This window comes from Phyllostomus discolor, chromosome 1 (assembly GCF_004126475.2).
Source record: "Phyllostomus discolor isolate MPI-MPIP mPhyDis1 chromosome 1, mPhyDis1.pri.v3, whole genome shotgun sequence".
Taxonomy (NCBI): Eukaryota; Metazoa; Chordata; class Mammalia; order Chiroptera; family Phyllostomidae; genus Phyllostomus; species Phyllostomus discolor.
In genome coordinates, this window is record NC_040903.2 from 58,324,540 (window position 1) to 58,347,324 (window position 22,785).

At 40.1% G+C, this 22,785-nt stretch overlaps 1 protein-coding gene across 6 annotated transcripts in view; it reads left to right on the plus strand.

Moving 5' to 3' along the window:
* ARHGAP21 (Rho GTPase activating protein 21) overlaps positions 1-22,785 on the plus strand; it is a 133,272-nt gene that overhangs the window by 76,297 nt on the left and 34,190 nt on the right. For 3 of the 6 annotated variants that reach the window (XM_028505397.2, XM_036023163.1, XM_028505400.2), the window contains exons 6-8: positions 2,685-2,739; positions 17,176-17,205; positions 18,523-20,419. In XM_028505397.2, the coding sequence (XP_028361198.1) occupies positions 2,685-2,739; positions 17,176-17,205; positions 18,523-20,419 (1,982 nt within the window). The remainder of the gene's footprint in view (positions 1-2,684; positions 2,740-17,175; positions 17,206-18,522; positions 20,420-22,785) is intronic. The other 3 variants (XM_028505398.2, XM_028505399.2, XM_028505401.2) reach the window with 1 other exon arrangement.

A 22,785-nucleotide genomic window follows, 5' to 3' on the forward strand; every position in this document is an offset into this window, starting at 1 on the left:
TCAGCTAGTAGCTTTGCTTCAGCGGGATTTGTCAAACTTATGATTAAAACTCCAGAGTTTAAGAGGCACACATTTTAGATTTTTTGTAAGTTTCTCACTTTTATTTGAAGTGATAAGTGCTAATTTGTTTATAATAAATATATAACTAAATGTATTCATAAATGATCTTAAAACCTCTTACTAAGATAAGTTGTCTTTAAATAATTTATTGAATAATAGTCTTGGCTCAGATATATTCATTTGTTTTGACCAAGATAGCAAGATACTCTCTTACAATTCATTTGCCTGCCTACATTGTACAGAATGATAGACTTATGAGCTTTAAAGGTAAATAAATATTTATAGAGTGACTATCTATGGGACCTCAAAGATAATTTAGTCCTATTTTCTTTTTTTTTACCACGCACCTAGAAAGGTTGTTTTTTTTTTTTTTTTTTTTTTTTTACAAATAAAAATTTGAAAGCCAAAAGTTACCGTATTGAATTTCTGTGAGGAGTAGGCATAAATCTGGGGTCCAGTTTGTAGATCATCACTATTGTAGGAGGTTCTTCTCAGATTCACATATAGTAATTTCTAGATTATATATTGGTTTATATTAGCCATACCCACTTCTCTGTAATTAAAATGAATTTTTTATTTTATGAAGATATTTATCAATCTCTCCTACTCATGTCTAAAGCAGCTCATGCTATGTTGTTTACACAAATGCCCTAATGCAATGTCATTTTTACAGTGAAACAATGTGATCATGATTTATTTATCTCAGAGTATTTTTAATGTTTCAATATATAATGGCATCCTTAGAGAAAGCAGATCTTAAATCTATCCTGTAATGTTGAATTCTAGGTGTTACTTGCATTGATACCAATTGATTTTAAGGTATGGAGGAGACTTGGGGATTAGTGAAGCATTTCAAGTCTCTGGAGAGGCAGTGGAGAGATTCACCCAAAATTTCTCTTCTTTAAAATAATGTAGATCATTGTAAATATACGAGTATATTTTGTCAACCTATAATTTGAGGACTTTTACTATATTTGTTAACATCTCTTTTTTAAAAATAATATTTTCCTAGTGATATAATTTATTCTTTGTTTTCCTGAACATTTAAATTAATTTTTTTGTTACTGGCACAGTTCATCTTTCAGAGTAATAACACTTTGAAATGATAGTCTTAATTTTTCAACCAATAAAGCTATTTGAAAAATAGAGAAAAACTGTTTTTTCATTATCTTATTTTCTTTAAAAAAAAAAAACAATCGTGTTCCTTTTGTCTGCAGTTGGTAGCAAATGGATAATGCAGCACAAAGCCATTGAGATTCTGCAGTGTATTAATGTAAAAATGTATCCTTGTAGAAGAATTTATCGAAACATCAGTATGTATTTTCTACCAACTCTAAATATTGACATACACATGCCTACATATTTTAGTAGTTACATTTATTTGAACCTGTGGTTCTTACTGGTTTTCTATTCTCTTGGCATTTATGAACCCTCCTATAATGGTTCAGATTTATCAAAAAGAGACACTAATAAATTAGTAGATTTTGTTTTCTCTTTTTGTTTTTCATTTGATTGTTTTTTTTTTAATCTCTTGATTCTATTGGGGAAAATTCTATCTGATATTGTTAGGTTAGATACTGAAGCATCAATGGGGACAGCACCACTATTCTTGCCTTCTCTAAATGCAATTCCAGGCCACAGGACTCAGTATAATTTACCCCTTTGAACTTTTTCAAATGTAGAAAAACTCTGTTATTTTAAAGAGGAAATTTACAGAACCAAAATGAAATGAGACTTTGAGTGTTCTCCTAAAGGTTCTAAAATGAAATCACAGAGAAGCAAATACAGTAGTAGAAATGCTATATAGATTTTAAAAACAAGTTGTAATAGTCAGCTCTGATTTCCTTCACCTCTGAGGCCGAAAGGGATATTTCAAAAGGAGAATGCTCAATTAATATTGATTGACATGTTAAATTTGCAGGCTCTTTGGTTATTTTTATGTTAATATACTCTTAATTTGATAAATATACTCTTAATTTAGCATAAATGGCAATATATGCTAAAAAGGTGTGATTTGTTATGTTACTTGACATAAAATAATAAAAACAAATTATGGACCCATGAATGTTGATCCAAGACTATTTTATACAAGTAATATACTTTGTTTCTAAATAAATTGTTTCTAAATAATAAATAAGTCTTGACTAATCATGAATAGCTCAAACATATGGTAGGGTGCTCTCTTTCATACATAATTAGCATATCTGTAAAAGTTATTTCATTTCATTTTAATGGTTTGCATTTGAAAAGTAAAGATTTAGAAAAACCAAAACTTAAACTCTTTTTTTTTTTTTTTTTTTTTAAAGATTTTTATTTATTTATTTTTAGGGAGAGAAGGGAGGGAGGGAGAGAGAGAGAGAGAGAGAGAGAGAGAGAGAGAGAGAGATCAATGTGTGGTTGCTGGGGGTTATGGCCTGCAACCCAGGAATGTACCCTGGCTGGGAATCGAACCTGGGACACTTTGGTTCCCAGCCCGCGCTCAATCCACTGAGCTACGCCAGCCGGGCAAAACTTAAACTCTTAAGCAATTTAAGAAATATTTCTGAGTTAACTACTTTTCCTTTTATGACTTTTTCACACATTCCACCTCCCCTAAAATATTGTTTTTGTATATTTAATTTCAGTGATACAACATTGGAACTTAGTGTTATGCCAAAAGATGAAGACATTCTCCAAGTGGTAAGTTTTATTTATTCAAAATGAGTTGTTTTTTAGTTGTGAGCGTTAATTTAAAAAATTTAAAGAGATTTTAAAGAGGAGGTATATTGTATTTTTAAAAATTCTAGAAAAAAAACCCCGTACTCTCTGGTTCAATTAGCAGCCTGGAATTCTCCACATTTTACAACAAAAGTGCAGCGGGGAGACCACCGTCAATATTTTGCAATTAAGTGACATGAAAATGTGTTATTGATTCCCTAGTGAACTCTACTGACTGCTGTCGTTTGGGTTGAGATCCCTAGAGTTCAGCCCAGTGTTGCTTTCTAGGTGGTCATTTGACGGGAAGTCAAACCTCAGGGTACAAATGCATATCTCCAGGAATTAGAATCTATTTTTTTTTCCCTAATGTGAGGAACTTTGTGAAAGCCATATTAATTTTCCAATAAGTATTACTGTTCATAAATTAACTTGGCAAGCAATTTTGTTTAACAGTACCAATTTATTCCATTAGCAATATTCACAATTAATGGAATCTACAACTTAAGGGAAAGATACATTAAAGTCTTAGAGAGGAAATGAAATTATTATTGAAAACTTTAGGAGAATGTACTGTCTTCTAAGGAACTGCGGTTGTGTAGATGTGGGTAGACTTTTTACACTGGGACGAGTTACTCCAGCATTTTTACCTGCATGTTCTGAGTCAGTCGGGCGCATCAGTCCTTTCAGCAGAACCCGCCGTAGGCACTTAACCTTTCATGGCTCAGGTGTGCCAAGACAAAAAAAAAAAAATGGCCCAAATGAAAGAACGGATCAAAGCTCCAGAAAAAATACAACTAAGTGACAAGGAGATAGCCAACCTATCAGATGCACATTTCAAAGCACTGGTGATCAGGATGCTCACAGAATTGATTGAATTCAGTCGCAAATTAGATGAAACGTGAAGGCTACACTGAGTGAAATAAAGGAAAATGCACAGGGATCCAACAGTGATGGGAAGGAAACTGGGACTCAAATCAACTGTGGACCAGAAAGAAGAAAGAAACATCCAACCAGCAAAGAATGAAGAAACAAGAATTTTTTTAAAAAATGAGAAGAGGCTTAGGAACCTCCAGGACATCTTTAAACATTCCAACATCAGAATCATAAGGGTACCAGAAGGAGAAGAGAAAGGCAAGAAATTGAAAACTTATTTGAACAAATAATGAGGGAGAACTTTCCCAGTCTGGCAAAGGAAACAGACTTCCAGGAAGTCCAGGAAGCTCAGAGAGCCCCAAAGAAGTTGGACCCAAGGAGGAACACACCAAGGCACATCATAATTACATTACCCAAGATTAAAGATAAGGAGAGAATCTTAAAGGAAGCAAGAGAAAAGGAGACAGTTACCTACAAAGGAGTTCCCATCAGACTGTCCGCTGATTTCTCAAGAGACCTTTCAGGCAAGAAGGGACTGGAAAGAAGTATTTGAAGTCATGAAAGGCAAGGACCTACATCCCAGATTGCTCTATCCAGGAAAGCTTTCATTTAGAATGGGAGGGCAGATAAAGTGCTTCTCAGATAAGGTCAAGTTAAAGGAATTCCTCATCACCAAGCCCTTATTATATAAAATGTTAAAGGGCTTCATCTAAGAAAAAGAAGATAAAAAATATGAACAGTAAAATGACAACAAACTCATAGTTATTAATGAAAGGTTTTCTTAGGCTCCTCTGAGGAATAAATGCTAATCAGCCACAAAATTAGGCAGTACAGAGCTTTATTGGGGTTTGCGCACCCAGGCGAGGTTTTTCGGTCAGCATGGTGGTGCTGAGAAAGTCTCGAGCAAACAGGGAATATGGCGGGGTTTTATTTTGGTTGGCCCTCTTTGTGGGGGCTGGGGATTGGTTCCCTCCGAACAAAGCAGCAACATATCATTGGTGGTTTTCCTCATGCCCTGGTTTGACGTCAGCCGTCTTTTCCGGGTTGTAGTTCAGCCGCCATTTTGTCCTACCCCGCCCACCCTGACATTCCGACCTCTTTGATAGGATAAGGGCACCGTGTTCATTCCGGCTACTTCCTGCTGTCATGGGGGCATGGAGGGGAGGGGCTAGAGGTCGGCCGTTTCTGGTTCGTCAGGGAGGGGCAAGTAGGTTTGGGCCTGAAGCAGCATCTGGTTAAAGGTAACCTGGGAGGCTTTGCGAATTTTTTCCTGCGGCTGGCATTCGGGATCTTAGAGAAGAGGTATGTCCTTTAAGAGGAAAGATGTGGGGGGGTTTGTGACCTTAAGAGGAGTGGGAATGGGGACTACGGGAGACTGGGGATGATAAGGAATGTGCAGCTTCCAGGTGATGCCAAAGGAGGTGAAGACCTGCTGGATGATTTGGGAGATGAAGCCTGGGCCGTTGTCCGACTGGATAGAGGAGGGCAGCCTAAATCATGGGATAATGCGGTTGAAGAGCAAGTTGGCTACCGTATCCACTGTTTTTCTTGTCATGGGATGGGCCTCAGTCCAACCTGAAAACGTGTCAACAAAAGTTAAAAGGTAGTGGAATGTTTTGTGGGGAGGCATGTGAGTGAAGCCGATTTGCCAGTCCTGGCCAGGGAGATGTCCTCTCATCTGGTCAGTTGGAAACCGGGGTTTAAGGCCTTCCTGAGTTGACATTTTAGAGCAGACCGAGCATTCAGCATGCACCTGCTTGATGGACTGGAGAAGATTTGGGAAGGAGAAGAGGGGATCTAGGAACTTGAACAGAGCCTTGGGGCCCATGTGCAGTGACTGATGGATTTCTGAGAGGAGGGGAACAGCCTGCTGCTGGGGAATGGCAATTTTTTCCATTGAGGAAGATCCAACCTCCGCTGTCAATGCGGCCACCCCGGGCATACAGGGAAGAGTATTCCTGAAGAGTATAGGGAGGAGGTACCGGGGTGGACAAGAAGAGTATGGGGGAGGGAGAAGCTCCAGTGGTCAGTTTTCATGCTGTGGCATTAGCCCAGGCATTGCCCTGGGAGATGGGGTTTCGTGAGGTTTGATGCCCCTTTCAGTGAACAACAGCTACTTCTGCAGGTAATTTTAAAGCTTGGAGGAGTTCAGAGATTAGGGATGCATTAATGATGGGAGAGCCTTTAGATGTGAGAAACCCACGTTCCTTTCAGAGAGTAGAGTGACTGTGAACAATGAGAAAGGCATATTTGGGGTCTGTGTAGATGGTTATTCGCTTGTTTTTTGCCAGAGAGAAAGCTCAGGTGAGAGCGATGAGTTCTGCTTTTTGTGAGGTGGTGCCCTCAGGCAGCGGTTGTGCTTCTAGGGTGGAAGCAAGGGTGATCACCATATAGGCCACCCTCCACCTTCCGTCAGCCCCCACCACAGAACTGCCATCGACGAACAGAGTGAGGTCAGCATTGGGGAGTGGAATGTCAGGCACCCTGTTTAGGGGCTGCCCGAGAATGTTAAGAACTTCTGGACAAGAGTGGGTTCAGGGTCAATGGTAGGCGCTGGTAAGAGGGTGACCGGGTTGAGCCGAGGGGAGAGGTGAAGGGATAAAGTGGTACTCTATAAACAGAAGGTGCAGCTTTTGGAGGCATGAAGGCTTAGTAATAAGAGAGTCCGTTGTGAAATCAGGTCAGTAAGGCAGTGGGGCGAGAAAACGACCACCGGCTGGCAGAGAGTCAGCTTGAGGGCCTCCTTGCCTAACTGCAGCACTACCCAGGGCACGGAGACATGACTGTCACCCCCATAAGGTTGGATTCAGCTGCTTGGAGAGGTAAGCAACTGGACGGTAGGAGGGGCCAACAGGTTGGGCCAGGACACCAATTGCTATGCCTTGGCATTCGTCAGTGAAAAGGTGAAATGGACGGGTGGGATTGGGAAGGCTTAGAGAGGGGGTCTGCAGGAGTGTGTCCCGTAACGTGGTGAAGGCTTTCTCTACCAGCTTGGGAGAAGTAAGGGGTCCCATAGGAGTTCCTTTTGCAGCGTTGTACAGGGACTTGACCAAGAGGTCAAAGCCGGGAACCCAGTGTCTGAAGAACCCCACTAATCCCAAGGAGGAGGGAATCTGATTTCCATTAGTGGGGGGTTGGAACTCACGGAGGAGGCAAATGCGGTCTGCAGTGAGACTGTGTGGTAGGGGTTATGGACAGACCTCAGTAGGTGATGGTCTGTGTGGAAATCTGAGCCTTGGTGGGGGAAACCCGATATCCTTTGTCTGCTAAAAAGTTAAGGAGGAGGTCTGTGTGTTGTTGAGACTCTAGTAACAAGGGACTGCACAGGAGGAGGTTATCTACATACTGGAAGACAGCGCTTGAACCTAAGTTGCAGGCGGCAAGATCCCGGGCAAGAGCCTTCCCAAAGAGATGGGGGCTGTCTCTAAAGCCTTGGGGAAGGACTGTCCATGTCAGTTGTGAAAGGTTGGTGTCGGGGTCAGTCCAGGTAAAGGCAAAAAGAAAATATGAATCCTGGTGGAGGGGGATAGTAAAGAAGGCGTTTTTGAGGTCCCAGAACAGAAAAATGGGTGGTGGTAGGTAGGATGCGGGAGAGGAAGGTGTAGGGGTTTGGGGCCACCGGGTGGATAGGGATTACTGCTTCATTAATGAGCCTTAGGTCTTGGACTAACCGGTATGCTCCTGATGATTTCCGAACTGGAAAAATTGGGGTGTTACTTGGGGAGTTGGCCAGAATTAAAAGTTCCTGCCCATAAGGCGGGAGATGATAGGTTTTGAGACCTTTATGATGGGTTTTAAAGATTGGGAATTGGGATCCAGAAGGAAAGATGGTGGGGTTTTTCAGCATGATGGTAATTGGGGTGTGATGAGAGGCCACAACAGGTTTGGAGGTGTCCCATACCAGAGGGTTGACTAGGGTGGGTAAGATTGGAGGTTGGGTTAATGAGGTAGGGTCTTTGAGCAGAGGAAGGAGAAGGTGAGAGGAGGGGTTTAGGCTGGCTGTGATCTGTAAGGAGGCCCCTAGGAGCTGCAAGATGTTTCTTCCTAGGAGTGGAACGGGGCAGGAGGGTATAACCAAGAAGGAGTGTGTGAAGGGGACATTATCAAGGCTGCAGTTTAAAGGAAAGGTACGAAGGGGGTGTGGTGGAGTTCCGTCAACCCCCATGACTGAGACCTGGGAAGGGGTAAGGGACCAGAATGTGATGGCAAGACTGAATAGGTAGCCCCCATGTCCACTAGGAATGAGATGGACTTACCCACTACCTGTGTGGCATTACCCTGGGCTTGGCGAGGGTGATGGGGGTCTTCGAGTCCAGGCCGTGTCAGTTGCCCATGAAGCCAAGGAGCTTTAAGGCTGGAAAGGTGTCCTCACCTTGGCCGGCTGGTCCCCCGTGCGGAGGCGCCGGAACGAGCCTTTAAGGGGACAGGCATCTCTCCAGGCATCTCTGAGCTGCCAGCAGTCGGAGCACAGTTTGGTGGGTGGTCATGGGTTTGGACATTGGCAGGCCCAATGTCCTTCCTTACCACATTTGAAGCAGGCTCCTTGCGGCATTCCTTTTGGTGGCCTGGACTTTGACTTGGCCCCTGGGCTGTAATGTCCTAGGTCTTCGGCCAGTGTCAGGGCTGCTACTATAGCCTGGGTCTGCAGGGCTACCTTCTGCTGCAGGCGCTCTTGGTGAGCAGCCTCAGCATTTTTGTCCCAGTTGTTAAAAACTTTAAATGCCATGTTTACCAGATTTCGGATGGGGATTTGAGGACCGTTTTCTGCCTTTTTTAGTTTTTTCCTAATGTCTGGGGCTGACTGAGAGATAAAGTGGGTGGCCAGCACAGTGGCTCCTGCATTGGATGTAGGATCTAAACGAGTATGGAGAGCTATAGCCTCAGTGCGACAGTTAAGGAACAGGGCTGGGTTTTCTTCTGGGCCTTGGGTAATTTCTCTGAGTTTGTCATAGTTAACTGATCTCTGAGCTGACCATTGCACTCCTGCTAACAGGCACTCAACCATTTGGTTACGTACTGTCTGATTATCCCAACCCGGGTCGGCTTCTGGCACAGCCTCGGCTCCTACAGGCATAGTAGGGTTTGTAGCGTGGGTTTGGTCTACATGAGCTCTAGCGGCGGTTTGAACACAATCACGTTTGTCTGGAGTTAGAGTAGAGGTTAAAATAATATGTAAGTTGTGCCATGTGAGATTGTAAGCCTGGACTAGGTACTGGAACTTCCTGATAAAATTGGTAGGGTTAGTGGAGAACAAGCCTAGGCATTTTTCAATTGAAGAGAGGTCAGTTAGTGAAAAAGGGGCATGGACCTGAACGACACCTTTTGCTCCTGCTACTTCTCAGAGGGGGCAAATACGGGAGTCTAGAGGCTGTGGATTCAGGCGGGAGCAAGTATGTGAGCTAACCAGGGAAGAAAGGTTTTCAGAGGGAGGGGGAGAATCTGGTTAAGAGGGGAGAGCCGGGGCTGGAGTAGCCATTGGCGGGAGCTGATAAGGAGGGGGAGGGGGAGGAGGAGGTGAAGCAGGATTTTGGGGGGAATCAGAAAAGGAGGAGGGAGGTTCTGGGGCAGTAAGCTTAGGAGGCCGTGCGGGTTCAGAGTTTTCTTGGGCCAAGAGAACCTGAGCTGTGGAGCATTGAGTGCACAGATCAGAGCAGGAGTGCAGGGCCCAAAAGCCTTGAATGTAGGGGACCTCAGACCGTTTGCCAGTCTGTCTGCAAAAATTATCTAGGTCAGTAAGGGTAACAGAATCGAAAGTATCATTAGGAGGCCAGGTTTCACGGTTATTGAGCTGATATAATGGCCAGAAAAGTCAGCCATTTTTGCTTGAGGCCAGGGTCAGTTGCTGGCAAATTTTTCAGAAGGCACCCTAGAGGTGACTTAGGATCTGGCTTGGACCCCTGTTCCCCATTCCTGGTCCCAAGGACAGAAGATCGGTGACTAAGAATTGGCGTCCTGCAACTCAAGTCACCAACCAAATCAGACAGAAATGGAGTTCAAGGCGAGGGGATGTCTCCACCCGTTCTTGAATCCCAGAGGGAGAACAGTTTCTCCTGGAAGGGCTACCCCCGACGTAGAGCTACGATTTTCGATTTTCAGTAGGAGAGCAGCCTCTCCGGCCGACAGGGACCTGGAGTTGGAGTCCAAGGACCAGGAAGTTGAGGGACAGCGGCACTTACCCTGGTTCAGTGCTCGGACTGGTGGGGTGGCCACGAGGCCTCCTTGGGGAGTCGGGAGAGGAGCGGTCTTCAGTAGACAACAACTCCTCCGGGGTTTCGGCACCAAATGAAAGGTTTTCTTAGGCTCTACCAAAGAATAAATGCTAATCAGCCACAAAATTAGCAGTACAAAGCTTTCTTGGGGTTTGCGTGCCTGGGCGAGGTTTTTCAGTCTGCATGGTGGGACCGAGAAAGTCGCAAGCAAACAGGGAATATGGCGGGGTTTTATTTTGGTTAAACCTTTATGTGGGGGCTGGGGATTGGTTCCCTCCGAACAAAGCGGCAACATATCATTGGTGGTTTTCTTCGCGCCCTGGTTTGACGTCAGCCATCTTTTCCGGGTTGTAGTTCAGGTGCCATTTTGTCCTACCCCACCCATCCTGACAATTAACAGCCATACCTAAAACAAAAACAAACTAAGCAAACAACTAGAACAGGAACAGAATCACAGAAATGGAGATCACATGGAGGGCTATCAGCAGGGGAGTGGGAGGGGGAGAGAGGGGGAAAAGGTATAGAGAATAAGTAGCATAGATGGTAGGTAGAAAATAGACAGGGGGAGGGTAAGAATAGTATGGGAAATGTAGAAGCTAAAGAACTTACATGTAGGACCCATGGACATGAAGTAGGGTGGTGGGGGGTGGGCAGGGCAGAGGGGAGTAAAGGGGGTAAATGGGACAACTGTAATAGCATAATCAATAAAAATATATTATTTAAAAAAGAAAACTTTAGCATTTAGATTAAAATATTGTTCTCATTTTAAAAAATGTTTTACATATCTATTTGTTTTAGAGAGGGGTGAAGGGGGGGAAGAGAGGAAGAGAAGCTTAAATATAAGAGAGAAACACCCATCCCCAAACAAGGGACGGAACCCACAACCCAGGCATGTGCCCTGATCAGGAATCAAACCAGTAGCCTTTCACTTTGCTGAAGGACGCCCAACCAAGTGAGTCACAGTAGTCAAGGCTAAAATATTTTTCTCATATTTTCTTTTTTTTTTTAGAAAGAAAATAAGTGGAATGGAATGTTTACCTCCTTTATGAAGCTTAAATATTGCTGAAAGTAAAAAGAGGATAAAATATATTAAATTTCATTTAAGAAACTAATTCTTCTCCTCAATTAACTTTGTAGTTCTGTAGAATAAAACAGCATGAGCAAAACTGCTTAACTAAAAGCTAACAATTAAGATCTAGGAAATGGCAATGAGCACTAAAGGGTTTTTGGTTTTTTGTTTTAAGTTCTTTTTAGTGAATGGTTTTTTTCTTATTCAAGAAAAATAGGGAACTTCCACCATCTCTGTGGTGGAAATAGAAATGGTTAAGCAATGTTTTTCATTTGTAAGGCCTTAGTTTGAACTTAGCTCAACAAAAGTGCTAAATTATCTTGTAAACTTTTATTTTTAAAACAAAATGTCACTAAAGCTGGTCCTAATGATTCAACTTATTCACTGATGTTTAAATATAATTAACTGTTAGCCATGGAGCTCAACCTTGTGTTTTCAAGGTGTGTTGATTTTATTCAGGAATGACTTTTTACGGAGAGTGGATTACCCTTCTTAAGTACACAGTTCTGTGGCATTGGGGGCCTTAGTAAGGAAGGTGCACCTGTCCAAGGTAATTTTCTTAGGGCTCCAGTGGTGGAGTGCCTACCCTGATAATTCAGCAGAATGAGAGAGTAGCAGACATAACCATCTTAGTCAATGGAAGTTACAAGGTTAGAAATAAATAGAGAACTTCCTCTAATGTTCCCCTACAACAGAGGACTAGGATGATAGATAGTAGGGAAAGCTTTACCTTGAAGCCTTCTTGCAATCTGATGACTCAAAAACAGAATGCACTTCCAAAACAGAACTTATTTCTCGTCTTCAGTACATTGCGTTCCTTGCCAAAGTAAAGGCACTGGTTGGGTGTGCTTTTCTCAAACAGTGCACATTTCACAGAATGGCTGGCATTGTACTAAATGCCCAAGGAAGGAAGCAGACGCAAATCACTGTCACGGCCTGCAGTGTGGTTGATGAAGAGCAGCAGCAGTGGAAGGAGTAATTTTCTAATGATGTGATCAGTGGAAGATTAGGTTAATTAATCTGTCTTGTTATATTCCACTTAAGATAAATGCATGTAAAATAAAGGTGACATACAAAGTGTTGCAAACAAAGAAAAAATTGGTTTGCTAGAGTGACATGAGCACACAGATCTTTAAAGTTCATCAGTAAAGGGTTCTGGCATATTGTAACAGAGAATTCATTTTTAAAACATGTTATTTGAATTTTAAGACGTAAAAGCTCATACCTGTAATGATAAAAGAAAACTTCACTTTAAAATCAGGCTTTATTTACATTTGGATGTACTATAATTCTTTAAGAAATTAAAGGAATATATATGATTAAAGCACACTGTGCATTATTCCATAAAGGACATTAAGATGTGACAACTTCTTTTCTGTATAAACGTTTTTAGCTGGAATATCTACAAGTATCATTTCTTAAAGGTATTAATAAAACACAAGTGGAATCTGGGATTTAAAAAAACTGCATATACAAATACTGCTAACAGATTCTAGAGCTAAAAAGTTCTGTAAGGGGCCTTCAGAGTATTTATGTTGGTCTTAAATCTGATACCCAAAATATATGCTTTTAAAAATGTATTTGTCCCTGTGAGGTTGAATCTTCATTATAAATAAAAAGTAAACATGAACATTTTACAGCTATGTAAAAATTATTTACCCAAGGGAAGAATGCCTGTCATAAGTCACGTGTGTTTGCTTGGGTACCCACAGGTTGGGTGTCCATGCCGTTGCGTTTCTGAAGTGACTGGGTTGGCCAAAAAGTCTGTATATTTTTTTCCTGTAAAATAAAAGACTTTTTTTTCTTCATTTTCACCAATAATTTTATTGATTTGAGTATTTTGAGTATATTGGATCTCACATAGTATAATGTTGATTGTCTTAATTTGATCGCTATCAACTACAACTGGTTTACCCCACTGTGGAGCATTGTTCAGAGAGAAATCTCTAACACAAAACTTCACAAACCACTTTTGACACATTCCATCAGTCACAGCACCTTCTTTACACGCTGCACAAATCTTCTTTTGCACTTCAGTTGCATTTTTACCTTTCTTGAAACAATAAAGCATAATGCGCTGAAAATGTCACTTATTTTATTCTATCTTCAATATTAAAATGGCTACACAAAAATTCACCAATTTTAATGTTTTGTTAATGTACTCTGATATGACAGCTTTCACAATACAATCTTACAAAATTGTTTCGAATGAAGTTAAAGACAACTAAGCACTACTAGAGCCATCTTATGGGAAAAAAACACAAACTTTTTGCCTAATCCAGTTTATGGACCACATTGTTTTAGAGGTGCTCAGCTCATCTCTGAGGTGACAGAGGAAATGTAATTTCGTTTAAAACCTACTCACATAAGGAAAAGTATATAATAATAAATTTCTTAATTTACAGGTAACAATGATAGAATATTCAAACACATGAAGTAAAATTAAGAATAATTCAGTATGTTATTAATTAGTGCTGGTCATAGTACTCATGTACTTAGCAACCTCATTTTTTAAACCAACATATGTTTTTTATATTAATGATAGGAGTAGTATCACTATTACATTTATGTTATTTACTTTGATGGTATTTTATAATATTATGTTAGAGTGTGATATTTGAGTTCATATTTGTAAGGTATTATTACAAAATAAAAAGCACTTTCTGTTTTATTTTCTTTTTTTTTTTAAGATTTTTATTTATTTATTTTTAGAGAGGGAAGGGAGGGAGAAAGAGAGAGAGATAGAAACATCATTGTGCGGTTGCTGGGGGCTGTGGCCTGCAACCCAGGCATGTGCCCTGACTGGGAATCGAACCTGCGATGCTTTGGTTTGCAGCCTGCACTCAATCCACTGAGCTACGCCAGCCAGGGCTGTTTTATTTTTGAGAAAAACAAAAACAAAAATGGTTTTGTTAACTTCTCAAATGTCTATGTGGGAAGAAAATAGCCACCACCCATCAAATCACCTGAACAGTGATGCTGGTTGATTAAATACTTTTCTTGAATAGACTGATGATAGAAGAACTCAATCTGGGCCTTCTTTTCAGTGGCTGCCTCAAGATATTTTGTGAAGCATTTGGCTCAATGGGTTCAAAATTAAATTTTAAGTTGATCGGTCCTGATAGGTGTAGAGGTGCTTGGGTGTGTCTAATGTTTGACCAGGGCGTTGGTGCTGGTCCAGGATAAACACAGCAAGGTGAAGCACCTTTTCTAGTGTAACAGAACAGAAAGCGGTAGCACTAGGATTTGAACCCCGACAGGTCAGAAACTAAAAAGTCTGACCTCTAAACCTGGGTACCAATGAGGAGTGAGGGTGACTTACCTCAGTCACACTGCTAGTTGCTCAGAGCTGTTACTCTGACACACATTTCTGCTCTGAGAGTCCAGTGCTGCCTTTGCCACTGCATGAAGATGTGATACAAACTCAAAGGTGTGATTTAACCCAAGTTTTTCCTGAGATTCATTAGAACTATGTATAGGTGCCTGGCAGGTACTGGAAATATCAGGGGAACGCTTTGTAAAGTGTATGACTGTCTAGCCATGATGGCGTACACCTGAAATAACAGTGTACAAAATAACAGTGACTATAAACTTTAATTGAAGACAAATTACTTTCAAAGTAATCATTTAATATGCTTTATAGTCAGTAGAATATTCTATTTATAATAAAATACCCATTTGTCAAGTGTGGATCAGGATGTTTGTGCCTAGATAAGAGAAACAAGAGTAGGAAATCTGGAGGGATTCACTCATGTTTGGCAAGTTTGTAGCAGTTACTTTTGTTCTTTTTTAAAAATCTATTTTTTCATAATATAAGAATTGTACTTGGTTGTTAGAAAAGTTTCAAATAATTTAGAAAGGTATAAAATGTCTGTACCATCCCCTTCTTCCACATCCTGCTGTCGCATAGTTGGCATGTATTTTACTGAACAGACAGACATGTAGCTATTTTTTCTTTTACTATAGTTAATAGCATGAAATTAATGAGTCAGTTTGTTAAAGTGAAATGATAGGCAGGAGTTTTATTCTCACAAGCTTATGTATTGTGCAGGGTTTTTATTTATTGTTTGTTTTTAGCATTTACTAGACAGTGTAAGTATCACTGGTATAGTAATAGTGATTTTGATGCAACTCCATAAACTGAAGTGAAAGATTATTTTAGGATTATTTAGTTACTGTTAGGCACTGTACATATAATAAAGTTCCAGATTGTTAATATTAAATGATACATTTTTATTAAAACATTGATATGTCAGACCATGTGTCTCAATGAAAGACTTGGTACTTTTTGACCAGACCCTCAAGCAAAAGTGTTCCATGTTCATCTCAAAGAGTTGCCTATTGTAATTCACTCCAGATGATCCACCCAGTGTTTTTCCAAGGTCTGATGAATACTTTCTTCCTTGAAGGAGTCTAAAGCATGCCTTAGTAGGTTGTTTATTTTCTAGTGGAGCAATTAAAGGCATCCTGGGAGAAGAGGATTCCTTAAAAGTCATATTGCCTATTCTAATTTAGTTCCCTAAATTTATTTGAAGGCAATTTGTGTCTGTACCATCTCTCTCAGAATAGCCATAGAAGTTCCAGAATTATTCCCAGGTATGTCCATGACTTGGTTGGAACACATTCTAATCTGTAGTGGCCTGAGGGCACTGCTAATTTCCTCAGGATGGAAATTGAATGGTATTGGTTCCCAACCTTTATGAGAATGAGGAGCTCTTAGAAAAGATAGATAGATAGATAGATAGATAGATAGATAGATAGACATAAACAAGCTTTTTTAGTGTTTATGAACTGAAAATATGTGAGGAAATTCAGTAACGCTCTGGAATGAATTAATATTTTTTAATTGTAACTATATATACTTACATTAGACAATAATCTGTATGTGTAAGACATTCTGTTTACTCAGGCCACTGTTAATTCATGGTGCATGTGGATATTTTTAAGGACCCCTGGTCATAATTGTGCCTAGAAATGAGAACCCTTGAATACAGAGTATTTCATCTTTAGGGTTGCTACATGGGAATCGTAGCGATGTCTGAAGTATGTCAAATAATTTTTAATATTTGGTAGTTCCAGTCATATATTTTTAATTAAAAGAGAATATTCCTCCCCAGATTTAAATAAAGGAGGTATCTTTAAATAATTGGTTCTAGAACAGCATTTTCTAGCAGAAATTGTAATCATGAGAAAACCCCTAGAAAAAAATGGGTTCCATGGCCAAATAAATGTGTAATTTCTCCTTTGAGTTTTACAATGTACATTAATGTAGTGGAGGCCTTGAGAAGTCAAGAAACTTACCAACCAACCTTCCACTACATCACTGACCACAGAGAACACTCCCCTCCACCCCCTTTCAGGTGATAGCTAATAAAATTGCACAAACAAGCTGTGGGAACTGCTGTATCAGAGAGTTCACTCATCCAGCCAGTTTTTCTTTCATGGAAAAAGTATTGGTGTGAATAAAATCAGCATTTAAAAGATGGCTTTGTTATGTCAATGCACATATCCAAAATGTATATTTTGATTGACTGTACTCATGCATTAAAAATATCATGGCATGCACATTTTCTTTTATCTACGTAGCTTTAATTTCTCACTGTAATCAAGTTTACATTTTAGAATATTATTTGAAAAAGGATTGCTCTGGCAATAATGTTTTTTGTCTGTTCAGTAGTTATTTTCATAATAAAGCAGGGTGAAAGGTGCAGTGTTGAAAAATCTTAGTTTTTGAGTGAGACCTATTTAATAAAGCAGTCATTCTTTTATTTCCAAATCATAGTAAAGGCAGCTGCAGTCAGCCGACTGCTTGTGGTTATGCTCTGATTTACAGGGGAAGGAGGAGGTTGTACTATTTTAAATGCATAATAGCGCATTCGTTTCGTCATCTGGAAGCAGAGATGGAAGCAGCTCAGGGGAAATGAGAGACATCAATGTTGCTCCTGTGGAAGGGAAGCTTTGTAACACACTGTCAGACAGCAGCGTGTATCGAAGAAAATAGTTGTTAAGCATGCATGCCACCAGATGTATTTTCCTTTCAAGAATGGTAGACAAATCAAATGAGAACCAGAAAAAAGCCTGAGAAAAAGATGCTTAGAAGGATACTGAAGTTATTCTTTATGCTTCACTGCCCTTTACCTCTCTTGGTACCTTCCAGAGAAATCAGTATAGATGTATTTTTAGCTTGCTGTTTCCAACATCAATATGACATGATTCTGTCTTTCTATCAGTAAGCAGCTTCTACTATGTTTTCCTATTTTCTGCTAGCTACAGTTTACAAAGGATGTCACAGCTCTGGTAAGAAATGCATAGAAGCCATTTCCTTGTTTTTTAAGTCATGTTTGGTAGAGATTTGTAATAAGCCAACCGATTAAAACTGTTAAGTGTGATTAGAGAAATCTCTCCATAGTGTTAATCTTACTAACTTGCAGAATGTGTTTGTTTGTAGTACATGGTTTTCTTCAGTTTTTGTTGGGTTTTGTGGGGGGGTTTTTTGTATCCTGTGCATAACTGGTGTTAAGACATGGTATTTATCTGCATCTGTATTTTTTTAAGTATCTCACCCTTCTTTTTCCTTAGTACTTTGCTGTGATGTTGTGTTTGTGGGTGCGCTTGATATTTGCGAGCTAATGCAAAGACAAGATATGATGATACCCTTGAATTCAGCCTGTTTTGATTAGGGGAGGATATGTAATATGACACCACACCTAACTGTCTCAGATGCTGAACAGTCCTGAGTTGCAGTGATTAGCTCTGTTTTGTAGACTCTGTTTAATTTCAGTTTTTCTTAAGTTTTAAAAATACTGCTAGATAATTTCACAAATGATTGACAAAAAAATAATTTGAACTGCATGCCTGCTTGTTAATAATAGAGAAATGTCTCCTTATAACAAGTAAAAGAGACCAAATAAATTTATACATTAAAATTTTGCATTAGCTTACAATAAAAAAAAATAAGAATCATATAAAGATGAATTACCTTTTTTTCATATTTTTATGTCTTTACTATATGTGCTTACTTTCTTAAACATGCCTATTCCTCTCACTTTAAATATTAAAATATTTAGCATGGCTGTTGAAACACCTGATCTAGCAAAATTAATTATTTTCTGGGACTCAGTAATCATTAATTGACAAGATACCTTATTTATAATAGCAGTAGTGCTTAAAATAAAAATGTGTTTGGTTAAGATTTTTAATATTTTCACCTCTGTATGGGCAAAAGATCAGAATCTTCTTTTGCTGAGATGTATTAGGCAGCCATTTAACCTGTCGACTGCTGAAAAATGATAAAACTTAAATGGGGAAAATTCTGGAAGTAATCTGGCTATATCTAATTGGTGGGGAAATTTTTGGGTGTGTTTCTGATCCTTTGAGAAAATAGGCAATTGTAATTTTTATTTGTTGCACATCCTACAATTTATTTGATTTCTGAGATACTAGCCCTTTTCTAAATTTGTGGAGCACTCTTCTGTTGCGTTTGCATGCATGCTTTAGTGAATGTCATTCAGGAATGAGGTAGGGCACAGTAAAATAAAATAGTGTGTTGCCAGAGTGGGAATTATTGTTCTTGTAATGAATTTTTAATGACATTATTCTCTCATTTCCCTGTAGGCATATTCTCAAGATGCCTACCTGAAAGGCAATGAAGCCTACAGTGGCAATGCCCGCAATATCCCCGAACCACCACCAGTTTGCTATCCCCGGCTGCCGTCTGCCCCGTCAGCCATGGCACAGCCAGTTGAAGTGTCTCCTCCAGACTCATCATCCAGCAAACAGCAAACCAGTACTCCAGTACTTACCCAGCCTAGCAGGGCTTATAGAATGGAAATACAAGTGCCTCCATCACCAACAGACGTTGCAAAGTCAAACACAGCAGTGTGTGTTTGCAATGAGAGTGTGAGGACTGTCATTGTACCTTCTGAGAAGGTTGTAGATTTGTTAACTAATAGAAACAACCATACAGTTCCTTCACACAGAACTGAAGAAGTAAGGCATGGCATCAATGAGCAGCCCTCTTTAAAAACAGTGTCAAGAACCACATCGCCATTGTCATCTGTACCCACTGCCCATCTAATTCATCAGGCACCAGGATCTAGATCATTGGAACCTTCTGGAATTTTACTGAAATCTAGCAATTACAGTGGACATTCAGAAGGAGTCTCAAGCAATAGATCTCAAGCTGTGGATTCTCCTTCCGTATCTGTTAATCACTATTCTCCAAATTCCCATCAGCACATTGACTGGAAAAACTATAAAACTTACAAGGAGTATATTGATAACAGACGATTGCACATGGGTTGTCGGACAATTCAAGAAAGATTAGATAGTTTAAGGGCAGCATCTCAGAGTACAACAGATTATAACCAGGTGGTACCGAACCGCACCGCTTTGCAGGTACGACGCCGCAGCACCTCTCACGACCGAGTGCCCCAGTCCACTCAGATCCGACAACGCAGTGTGTCCCAGGAGAGGCTGGAGGACTCCGTGTTAACGAAGTATTGTCCACGCAGTGCCTCACAAGGAGCACTGACAGCCCCACCCGTTAGTTTTAGCAATCATAGAACTCGTTCATGGGATTATATTGAAGGACAGGGTGAAACCTTAGAAAATGTCACTTCTGAAAGTCAAATGCCAGATTCAAATGGAGAACGAAAACAGACTTATAAGTGGAGTGGATTTACTGAGCAGGATGATAGACGAGGTATTTATGAAAGATCTAGGCATCAAGAAATCCATAAATCTTTTCGAGGCTCCAGTTTCACTGTGGCTCCGAGTGTTGTTAGTTCTGATAATAGGCGAATGAGTAGCAGAGGAGTGGGATCTGTGTCTCAATTTATAAAAATTCCACCGGATCTGAAAACACTGCAGCCAAACAGGAATTTTCAAACTACTTGTGGAATGTCACTCCCTCAAGGTATTTCACAAGACAAGTCACCTCTTGTGAAAGTCAGAAGTAATTCTCTGAAAGCACCTTCGATGCATGTCACAAAACCACCATTTAGCCAGAACTCATTTGTTTCTATCAAAGACCAAAGACCAGTAAATCACTTGCATCAAAACAGTCTGTTGACTCAGCAGACACGGTTAAAAACTGAAAGTGCCCTGGATCACCAAGTGGAAACTGGGAAAATCCCCTGTTTGTCTGGAGCTTCTGTTAAGCCTGTCCCTCAGATGAGTGAGAACTCGGGCACTGCAGAAGTAGAATTATCTGACACTCAAAGGAATCAAGACTTAAATTTACAAGAAGCTGAAATTCACCAATCAGATACTTTAGATAATAAAGAAACTGTCACCCTAAGAGAAAAGCCTCCATCTGGTCGCCAAACACCACAGCCTTTAAGGCATCAGTCTTACATCTTGGCAGTAAATGACCAGGAGACGGGGTCGGACACGACCTGCTGGCTGCCCAACGACGCGCGGCGAGAGGTCCACATAAAAAGGATTGAGGAAAGGAAGGCCTCAAGCACCAGTCCACCTGGTGACTCCCTGGCTTCCATCCCGTTCATAGGTGAGCTCATTTAGAGTCATTGACTGCATGTCCAATATTTAACACGTATTTTTAGCAAGTATTATTTCTAATTTGACATGCCCAGACATTTTGCACTGTGATTTTAAAACATTCATTCTGAATTTCTCAAGTTGTGCTAAAACCAGAACCATAAGCTCTTACTCTTCTTTTCCTTTTATTTTATTTTATTGATTTTTAGACTTTATATATTCAGTCCCCCTTTTTTGTTTTTGTTTCAATGAAACAAATTCCCATTTTCTGGGCCAAGGTACTCAGCAAACCAAATTGTACCTACTTAGTGAATTATCTGAATTGAAAACCAGGCAGTAATCAATCTTTCATATAAACAGTGCTTTTTACTTTCTAAAGCTTGTTTGTAAATTTAACTTGAGCTGAAAGAAAAAAAAAAAGCTCTTCATTATCATATTAACTCCTCGCATAGATTTGTGCCCAAATCAAGAACACTAAGCACATGTCTTTAGTCTGCTCTTACCCCTGCCCACCCAGGTGTCTTCTCCACAGGGCAGCCAGTGTGATGTTTTGAAAACGTAAATCAGATCATGTCACTCCTTAGACCAGAACCCTTTGTTTACTTCCTGTGTTACCCAAAAGAGAATTTCATATCCTAGAGGGCCTGTAAGGCATCCCATGATCAGCCTCCAGGCCTGTGCCCAGTCTTCCATGTATGTGCATTCAGCTACGCCTGCTGTGCCGTCCTGGGACGTGCCAAGCTTGTCCTGCTCTAGGGCCCTGGCTCTGCCAGTTCCAGGGTTTACACCCTGATTCGTCCTCACTCACTACATAGGCCTCTGCTCAGATGTTACTTCATAAAAGCACCCTTTCCTGACCCGCCTATCTGAAATAGGTACCCCACACACAAACACGGAACCTGGGAATTCTCTGTCCTCTTAAGCTACTTATCTTCACATCACTTGTTTCCACTTTACATGCTTGTATTTTTTATTACATGTTTCTTTGTTGAGCTAAAACACAAGCTATGTGAGAGCCAGGGTTTTAGATCTTTTGTTCGGTTCTCTGTCCTTAAATGCATAGCACATTGCCTGACATATAGAAGGCACTCCATAAATATTTGGTGAAATAATAGCTAAATGATAAACTTGAGATACTAGTTAAATATATGGCAACCCCTCCCCCCCGCCAAAGTTCTCACCATAATTACTATGCAGCTCCAAAACATAATCTGCTAACAGGATTATCACATATGTCCTCAGTATTATCTTCATTTAATAAGTGGGACATTTTACTGATGAAGAGGTCAAGTAACTTCCCAAAAGTCACACAATTAATAAGCAGTAGAGCCAGGAACTGGAGGCTTCCCTGATTCAGCCACCTCACAGAGCACCATATATATAGAATGCTTTGGGAAGAGCTCCCCCTGGAGTTGTGTGATGTAGAGGCCTTGCTTTGAGGCTAGGACCCATTCTGTTACTGTTACTCCATAAGTTCATGAAGAGTTCTCCACAATTTGACAGTATAATGTGCTTCTCTTTGAGCAATTTAGTTTTTCTTTTCTAGAGAAACTTTTTAAACCTCTTGAACTACTAGACTGTCAAGTGATACTATCAGAATCAGCCTGAAAATAATTCTACATGACTTATCTGTAATAAATATGATATATTCAAGCTGTACACATTGTGGGGAATCCCAGTCGAATTGTACTCATATTCATATCTGTACCCTTAAGGCCAAGCTCAGAGAATAATAGAGCTTTACTGTAGGTCAAACCTTACACATCATCTAGATGTTTTGCAGAACTAGTGATTGTTTTCTGATTTTTTAAAACATAAAGAGCCCTACAACCTGTGACTATATTTCATAGGTCTGTGAGATCTTATCAGAATTTGACATCGTAATTTTTTCCTACTTAATAAAAATAACATAATCAGATTACATAGGAATGATAAAAATGTGCTAGTTATAGCTGTTAATATTTCTTCCTACTTCTAAGTACAGGAATAAATCAAAAAGTCAGTTGTGTTAATAAAGAGAGAACTTTTGTTAAAATATTAAATAAAAATATATAATTCTATATACATACAGATTTATGGGGAAATTACTAAAATAAATATTTTTTTTATTCATTAAAAACAAAAATAGCCCTGGCCAGGTAGCTCAATTGGTTAGAGTTGTCCCGATATGCCAAGGTTATGGGTTCCATCCCCGGTCAGGGAACATACAAGAATCAACCAGTGAATGCATAAATAAGTGGGACAACAAATTGATGTTTCTCTCTCTCTCTCCCCCTATTCTCTGTCTCTCTCCCCTCCCTCCCCCTTCTCTGTCCCTTTCTCTCTCGGTCACTCTATCCCTGCCTTCCTCAATCCCTTCCTAATCAATAAATTATG